This window comes from Ambystoma mexicanum, chromosome 7p (genome assembly GCF_040938575.1).
Source record: "Ambystoma mexicanum isolate Mex_15411 chromosome 7p, UKY_AmexF1_1, whole genome shotgun sequence".
NCBI classification, from domain to species: Eukaryota; Metazoa; Chordata; class Amphibia; order Caudata; family Ambystomatidae; genus Ambystoma; species Ambystoma mexicanum.
In genome coordinates, this window is record NC_090939.1 from 198,858,770 (window position 1) to 198,868,054 (window position 9,285).

The window sequence follows — 9,285 nt, forward strand, 5'->3', positions numbered from 1 at the left end:
ATATGATCACTAGTACCTATGTTGACAACCTTAAACTCCCTAGAGTCCCTAAAGAGGGATTTCAACATAATCAAGTAGTCAATGGTAGAAGCAGATCCATCACTTCTCTACGTTTTAGCTGGCGGAATGTCCCCGGGGATGGTACCGTTGGCAATACATAAATTCCATTCCTTGAAGAAATGTAACCATGCCCAACCTTTCACGGATGAGATCCCTCAAGAGGCACCCCCGGAAATCCCCCCCAGGCAATTGGAGTTCAGATCACCTGTCACCAATACATATGGGACTTTATGGGAATGGGGAACAACATTTTACTGGCGCCTGACTTTCCGGGTCGCCAGGGTTGTAATCTCCCGGTGGCACCGAGAAGTCAGGCGGCGGTAAATATTTACGGGTCCGGCGGCGACCCGCCAGTAGCACCGGCATGGTTACTGTCGGACCCGTAATGAGCCCCATTATCTTTTAGGAAGGCAATCCCCACGGTTAGCAGTATGTCTGCTAAATCCTCCAAAAAACTCACGAAGGTGGAATGCGCAGGGCTCCAGTATAGGTTGATCAATACCAATGAGTTACAAATGTAGTGTGGAGAAAAAGAAATCCTGACCGGCAAAATCACCAGTCTTTTAGAGGGAAGTTGTTCAATACTACTTGCACAGATGCTACGAACAGCAACCACAAACCCACCCGAGGGCCTTCCCCAATTCACATTGGTTGCTGGCTGGTTGAATGTAGTAAAACCATCCAATTGAAAGGACTCCCTCGGCCGTGTTTCCTGTAGCAGGATCAAATCATGGTCTTAAAAGATATATTTCCTCATTAATTCACTTTTGAAGGAACCAGAGCCCCGCGTGTTCCAGCTGAGAAGTCTCAAACTCCCCTCAGCTAAAGTAATTCTTCCACACCGTTCAACTTCTGTAATACCAACGTCTGCATTCCTGGGAGCCATGTCCAAATCCTTTTTTGTCACCTCCCTGATACTTATACATCCACCATCATCCCCGTTGATGACTCCTAGGCTACCCACATTACTTTCTCTGTCTTGAGACCCCACTCTTCCCTTCAATTCAATATGGGAAAAACCTGACCTGAGATTTTGTGAAATTTGGGGCAGTGTAGGGGACACTTCTAACCCCAAATCTTTGAATTCCTTTGCTGAATTCAAAATCGCCCTTACACCCAGTTGGAATTTCATCACCACCTCCACTATGTTTGTGATCGGATCATACGGGAAGTTTATACGATCAATATCATGGGAGGATAATAGAATTAGGTCTGGAATATGCCTTGTTATAGCCAAAACAGTTCCTCTGTTCAGGCTAGCTTGATCCTGGGTTGGATCAGATCTCTTAAGCCATATACTAGGCAGAGCAAAGGGACTTGTTTCCTTCCGGCCTGGTTGATCTTCCACCTCTACATGAGGCTCATTCGCAAGCAATTTGACCTATGTGACAGTGGATCTTCATTCACAATGTTTCTGGCGCCTCCATCACTTTTCTCTTTCAAGTTACTTGTAGAGTAGAGTTCACTGATATCAGCTAACTGATATTTTGTCAGTGCTTGTCAAAGCTTGGCCCTGCTTAGCGATCTCTTTGAGAACTATGAGGGCCAGGTGTAGAGGTACCTTCTTCACTTGATTTACATTTTCCGAATTGTTGTCCCACAAGAACTTTGGTGATTAAGAGTCTGTCCTGTTTTTTTGGCAAATGCAAAGTTTCACTTCCAATTCCTACATCAGTATCATCGCGATCTTCATTCATGTCCACTTGATGGGCAACTGAATGCTTTGGGGTGTATCCCTACTGACAGCTTTAATTAGGGCATTACAAAATTGTCTTTTCCAAGAGTTTCTTTGCTTCGTGTATTTTATGGTGTTAGGTTTCTGGGGCTGTGGCTGAGGGACTTCCTTAGAAGTTACTTTTCTTTGTTGGACGTTCCTCCGATTCTTCCCTTTAGCTTTTTTCTTTGTTCCTTCAACGCAATTAGATTCTACGTTAGATATGGGTGCACTCCCTGAGGCATCAATCCTTAAAGGATCCCCTGAATGTGGGGCCAGATCTGTCGCTTGATCTGGCTCTTCAACTTCAGGTGACCCAGCTGAATTTGACCCCCTTTTCTGTGTTTCCGAAATGGCCTCCCCTGACTGGGCTGGCCTTATAAATTCCTCAAGAGTTGACTGTAACAGGGGGGAATCTTCAAGGGGGATATTTCCGAAAGCATCTGCCACAGTTTGGTGGTCCACCACCTTACTCTCTCCCCTCAAAACTTTTACCTCAGCTTTCATTGAGTGGAATTCTTGTTCGAGGTCCACCAAGTGGGACTTAATATCCTTGCATAACGTGGATTGATTGCAACCTGCTTCCTTTAGCAGCCCCAGATATTTGGAGACAGACGAGTTTATTAAGCAACTCAGTCCCACCATTGAGAACTCGCAATGCCCCCACCTCTCTGGACTTCAGTCCTTAGAAATTGGAAAACGCTAACCAGGGAGTTTAGAACAAAGTTAAGAGCTGACAGAGTTTGATTGGGATGTGAGCTATTAGGGAACTTTGGCATACGTTAGCAAACCATGTTGTTTGATGGGAACACCTGGGCATATGAGGCTGTGTTTGGGCCCAGAAGGCTGAACCTCACAGTAGGTGGGCTGCAGAGGGGCACGTGTAGATGCATCTGTTCCTTACTGGCTGCACCTGAGATTTGATGTATTCTCTGGTCACAGAAGGCTGGATGTTAAGACTCACCGCCGGAACTCTGGGACTGGGGAAAGCTCAGAATATTCTGCCTGGACTGTAGTCAATGAATTCTTCCCCCTTGTAACCCTCTGCTGAGCAATAATAGACAGAAAGAGGGATCTTATGGGTGGAAGAGGAAACACACCCACGGCTCACCGGCTGCAGAAAGATGAGGGAGGGTTAGATCAAAGACTATATTGAACAACCCACCTGGCTTCCTGAGAGAAACAGACCCACCTTTTGTATGGCAGATGTGACAGAACCGGAAGATAGAGAGATGGGCGGTGATGGAGTATACTGCTGTGTGTAGATGGTCACCTAATAGTAGATGTTAAGCAGGATAGTGACCAGGTTGAAAGGCAATCCGTGAGACGAGCGGGCTGAGAACCCAGTGGAACGTTGAGTAGTAGCAGTTCTTTGAGCTTTCTGTGTCGGCAACATGCGGGCTGAGAACAAAGGTAAAACGTTGAACAAATGCAGTCCTTAAAGCTTTCCGTGTAGGCAACGTGCAGGCTTATGGAGGCAGAGCGTAAGGCAGTGGCGGCCCGTATAACAGTCCGGGTCAATCAACGTGAAGGCAGTTGCAATGGAAAGTAGCTTGGAGCCACCTAATGGAGACTCTATGTAGACAAGAATGGAGGGACGAGACAGAAAATAGAAGAGGATGAAGCCAGAACACATGAAGGGAGACCAAGGTAAGCAGAGGTATCGGCAACGGGCAAGAACACAAAAACCAGGCAAGACGAGGGTTAATTCACAGGATACGAGGACCAGGAAGTACTGGAACGCGGAAGTCCAAATCTCCCACCACCAGTAACAGAGAGGAGGCGGGCTTTAAGGTCAGCTGAGCGTCTGTTGGTACTGACGCGAGATGAGCGGCCATGCGTTCTCCGCCCCCTCCAGTGACGCGTACTGAGGCGCTGGAAATGTCTCCATGGAAACAGCGCGAAAGAGCTGGCGACCTAGTTTGCAGGGAAGAAATAGGAAAACGAGGTTGCAATGACGGCGCAGCGGTATGGAGCCCGGCAGAAGGCATCATATTCTTGACTGCATGCTTACGTGGGCCAATGCGATTCCTGACACTGGACAAGGCATATGGTGATACCTGGACATGCAAGACGGTCCCTTGGATTATGATGGCTGTTACAGGGCATTTGAAGCTGTCATTTGTATTAGTACCTGGCGGGGGTGTTGCTCTGTGCTCCCAGCCAACGGGGAGGCTCAGAGCGGGGGTATTACCATATGGTAATCCCGGACACTCTGAGCCTCTTCAGGGCTGAAGGCCGCCATCTCCCCTGCCGGGGAACAAGGTAAGTGCCTCCCTCTGTCCTGTGTCCCCCGCCACTCTTGCCACAGATAACACTCCCTCCCCTTTCAGCCCCATTTACCTTCTCCTTTCTTGTCCTGATCAGGAGTACTACGGGAACACTACTGGTCCCGGCGCGTCTGCTCCTGATCTGTGACACGCCGCCATGGAAAGGGAGAAGGGACTTCCCTTCTCCCATTCAATTTCGGCCATCTTTTTTTTCTTTTCGGGACTGAAATGCTGATGGCATTTTACACCTCCCGAAAAGATGCTATTAGTACCCGGTCCAAAGGACCGGGTACTAATAGCAATAAGCCCCTCACTGGGGAGGGGCATTACTGCTTCAAGTAGGGCCCACGGGGCATTACCTGAAGCGGTAATGTCCCCCCTCAGTCCCAACTTGGGGCCTATTGCTGAATTATAGCCCTTCGAATGTTGATAAAGAATTCTCACTGGACAATCTGCAGACTGGCAAACCAGTATACACTGCAGATTGTTCAGAATACCACATTCCAAGCATCCAGGCAGCGCAGAGCATTCCTGCTGCCAATGCCCCTCAACTACCTGGGCGAGTTCCATTCGCTCAACAGGCCCGTACATATGCATTTGCAGTCAATTTCCCACTATTATCTAGGTGGAGTTAAATATTGTCTGCAGGCCTCTGCAAAAGATGAGTGAGCATTAGCCCCAGGAAGGGCAGAACACTAGCTAGCTTTTTACATAGACATTCACAAACATTACTTGAATCCACCAATTCTGCCCTTTTGAATATTTGTTTTTGTTTTACGAAATAGCAAGAGGGATTTATTTTAGCTTTATAGATCCAATCTTAAGGGCGTGCTGCGCATTATTGGCCCGTAAACATTGTTAAACAACGTTGCTGCACTCAGGCCTTTACTCGGTGTCCATAACGCCCAGTACATCGCTCGCAGCGGGTCTATAAAGCTCAATTAGTACACTGATTACATTATAGACATCCTCTCAGCCAATCAGAATGCATGGATTTGAGTCCATAATATCTTTTAGAGACCTAATTCCTAGCATTCTTACATGAGCAGCTGCCTGACAAGCAGAACAGAAAGAATGGTCTTCCGATGTCTAGGGCAGAGAGGAGCACTTAATAGTTGTATTGCCTAATCAACACAAAATGTGTGAAGTTTATTGTTACTGGTACCTTGTTCATTAATTTAAAATTACAAGGAACATGTGTCTGCTCATGTTTTGCCTACAATTAAAATGTTTTCCTTTTTAATTGGACGACTTCAAGTGAAATATATACCTTCTGAAGGGTCACTATCGCTTGGGATAATGGCTCTTTCAAACGTATAGCCCTCGGCTTTGCCTCGTGAAATAAATTGGGGGTGGATCATTAACCGGCAATTATGATCCCTCCCTCAATCTATAAGACTAAAATAGAGTGCAACAATGAAGAGTGGAAACGTTTGGAATTAATTATACCCACTGGCCATTATTGGGGACAGAATTCGATTCCATAGTTCGTCATCCTGATATAGTATTACAAAGGAGGAATACCAAATGCAAATCAGTCGTAGTCGCACTGCGGCATAGGCAGTACAGACAAAACTTCTAGGTAACATCCCTTCTGCACAATGCCACAAGAAATGCCATCCTTACATCCATAACCTTCTGCTTTGTCTCCCCAAGCTGCACATCAGTCACTGATGAGGACCAACAAAGCTGAAACATGTCTGGGATTGGTTGTATTGCTGTGCAGGAAGGACATGACCTGACAGTTCTAGCTTGACTTTTCCCACTAGTGACAAGAGAGAGAAAGATTTGCATATGGCTGGTCTCATTCTGTAATGGTACAGTTCGGACAACAACAAAAAAGATGGAATGGAACGCAGCCCTGGGCAATGTAAGTGGTTATAATAACTTCACAGCCTTCCACCCATCACTTTTTGGTTGTAATTAAGAAAAGACAGAATTACTGCCGTTGTGACTGCTTGTTTGTATAGTGGGTAATGCTGGAGATCTCCTGTATATAGGTAGGAAATAGGCAATTTAGGGTGATGAGAGAACTGAGGCATATGGATATACATTGATAAGCTTAAGTTCACACGACTTGGGCATGTGCAAAAAGATGGGGAACCAATCTCCTGGTATCATAGACTGAAACCAATAGAACATACATCAGTCTTAAACGTGTATTTTTTTTTTTTTTTACAAAATCAGGAATTAGCTTTTTATATCAAAGCCAATAACTGGCAGCTCTACATAGCACCTCTGTTTTTACCAGAGCAGGTTCACTGCCGCGGGGCGCTCAGCTGTCTGGGGTTGTGATAAGAGTCCTTTTAAGTGAAAATACCAGTGTGCTCTAAACTTCCTATAAGATGGCTTTAGACACGAAGTGCATTGTTTGGGTGTCCACGCCTTGAACTGGCTGTTTTACGCAAAAATCATAGGTCACTTTGGGGTACTTTTACGGTTGTGCTACGTTGAAAACATCTATTATATCGCTGACAACACACTCACTATTTTAAAATGACACTAACGAATACCGTTGTTTTTTTATGTTTCCCGTGTTCCGACAGTGAACCTTTCAGATAAGAAACACATATGGCAGCTATTCTGGTTGGCTCCAGAATATTCTTGAGGTCTCGGGCGCTCTACATTTATCGTGTAGCTTGCAGCAAATGTGTTTTGAAGTAACTGCTGAGGCAGGACTGGAATATGAGCCCCACTGTGACTGAACTCTGGATATAAAAGGAAACAAGCTCCCGACTTGACTGCACCGCATCCCAGCAGGGCTAGTATTTCCGTAAAACATTGCACCAGTATGTACAACCGTGGAGTGCGCCAAGAAAAACGCGATACCTTTATTTAACTCTTTGGCCGTATGTCTACCCATTCTAAATCGGTGGGTGTACTTTGTTTGCCCTGAGGACTTATTAAAACGCAATGATTGTCTCTGGTGACTGGCATGGGCTGTGCTCCCATCACCACTCCCTTCCCCCACACACACATACACACACGGACACACCGCCTCAACCCCCTGCCGCCACCCAGGAAAAGTTTATAAACGTCCCTGACATAGAGATGCACTGGAACCAAGAGCAGGGTAAAGGTTAAGAGACTGGACGGTGCCTTTAAACAAACTGCACAACCACATTATACACACACACCCTGCGTATTTTCCTCTAGGGCCCCACTGAATGATCAAATATGTACACATGGCAGCTGGGATTTTATCATTCATGACATTGCTTCAAAATTGATTGCTTGGTTTTGGAAAAGTGTGATCTATAGACAACACAAGTATCCATGAACACAAAAGGGCCCACTGGTTGTGGGGAAATAAATACGATTATGATAGACATCCCCAAACTCTCTAACATATATTTATATGTGCTTTTAGCATGCCAAAGCGTCTATTCACTTTCGAGCATGTGTAACGGATCCAATATTACCGGATGCATGCGCGAGTTATTCTATCAACCTGCTGGGATTCAACCCTGTCCGCAGCAAATCAGAGGCAGGTGCCTGCAGCTGGTGCATTAATCTGGCGAGCTGTTTTACTAAATACAATTACATAATGCCCCAAATGCACTGAAACACTTGTGTATAGACGCGTTACGCATGCCATATCATATCATAAAGTATTCTAAATCTCTCGCAGACCTAATTAATGCTAATGAGATCAACAGCATATCAGGCCTACCCGCAAGGGGAAATTTCAGCTGCATCTATGAAATGGTTTCTAATGCCATTATGAATGCCTGCATTTAGTTTAGAGGTGTATACTAGTTTCAGCTCGTATATAATATAATACCCAGGAGAATGCCCGGCCTTTGTTCTGCGTGCAGTGCAATGTACTAACATCTAGATTCCACTAATGGAGTCAGTAGAAAACTATTTCCTAACCGGACAACTTCAGATTCACCAGGATAGATTGTGCAGATAATTATCGTCTCAGAATTTAAAGGGCTCTGGGCGACTGTTGTCCCCCCCCCGCCCCCTCCTGTTGCTCCCCACCCCCTCCTTGAGCACTTTCAAACACTTGCCCGTTTATAGGCACTATATAAATAAACAATACCAAACCATTCCATTGCAGAGAGTGGCATACGATGCAGCATAACTCTGCATCGCGAGTGTCTAACATGAAAATATATATATTTGCTGCAAAACAGACCCACATAACAAAAAACCCTCAAGAACATATTTCGAACAAATCATTCCCCAAGGATAAAAGCATAGCATACTAATATTCTAAGTACCCGGCCTTAACGCATTGCAAACACTTCCTCAACTGTCATTTATTAAAACAATAATAAGTAACACACTTACTGCTGTGGAGCCTGCAACGTTAGCTACAAATACTTTGATGACCATTCTGAGTGCAGGGAAGGTGATCTATAGCAGTAAAGAAAGAAGCGGGCTCCAGCGAATGACAAACGGTTCCCCCCAACAACCAGGATCTCAAGCGTGCAAGCCCCCTCTTAATATTAATGTACCCGGCTCTGGCTGTCTGAGCTCTGCAAGTTGTAACTCTGCTCATTGGCCGGTGGGTATTTTGGGAAACGACAGCTGGGTAAGAGATTGGTTCCCAGAGGCATCTGTTGGTGCTGAGACACTCGCTTCTAACAAATCTACAAAAGGGACTAGAAGTGAACAGCGGCACGAAACAGAACTGCGGAGAACACGACGCCATCTTGAAAGAGAGCATTCAAGTTAATTACACGGCTTTTTCATGAACAGAAAAATAATTTGAATTAAACTTTAGAAGCAAGCGACATTTTTCCAGGTTTTGGGAAATACCATGCTTTTGTAACATATTTGTGCTTTAATTTGGTTTTAGTTTTTAAATAGTGTCAAGTTTTAAGTAACCTCGTATTCATTAACATGTAATATACTTCATAAAGCTTTCGTCTTGTGCATAAACTATGTTGAAGGTTATGCTGACAAACTGCACTCTAAGATGGCCGTGACTTCTGCTATGCTGGTTTTGGACGCTTGCAAGAGAGCACGCTAGTTCTTCTATGCCCGTGCCGGCACCTGCCTTCCAAAAGATCGGCAGCACTCCGTAAAAGGCCAGGGAAAAAAGCGCACCAATCAGGCTGCTGACCGTGGATGCAACTTATTTATTGTTTCTTTATGGGATGTCTGACCTTTTTTTCTAACTGTCTTTAATATAATAAAAGTACAATGATCAATCATGCACCATATGAACGGTGAACCAAAGCCAGAAGTTTAACATTTCCGAAATGCATTCATTCCCTCGCCTACCAC

General features: G+C 45.2%; 1 protein-coding gene across 5 annotated transcripts in view; it reads right to left on the reverse strand.

The window, feature by feature from the left end:
* SH3BGR (SH3 domain binding glutamate rich protein) overlaps positions 1-8,571 on the reverse strand; it is a 542,810-nt gene extending 534,239 nt beyond the window's left edge. For 4 of the 5 annotated variants that reach the window (XM_069636059.1, XM_069636058.1, XM_069636055.1 and 1 more), the window contains exon 1: positions 8,344-8,535. In XM_069636059.1, coding sequence (XP_069492160.1) covers positions 8,344-8,388 — 45 coding nt within the window. In that variant the 5' untranslated portion in view covers positions 8,389-8,535. Of the gene's footprint in view, positions 1-8,343 lie in introns of all 5 variants that reach the window. The other variant, XM_069636057.1, reaches the window with a different exon arrangement.
* Between the last annotated feature and the right edge of the window lie 714 nt (positions 8,572-9,285).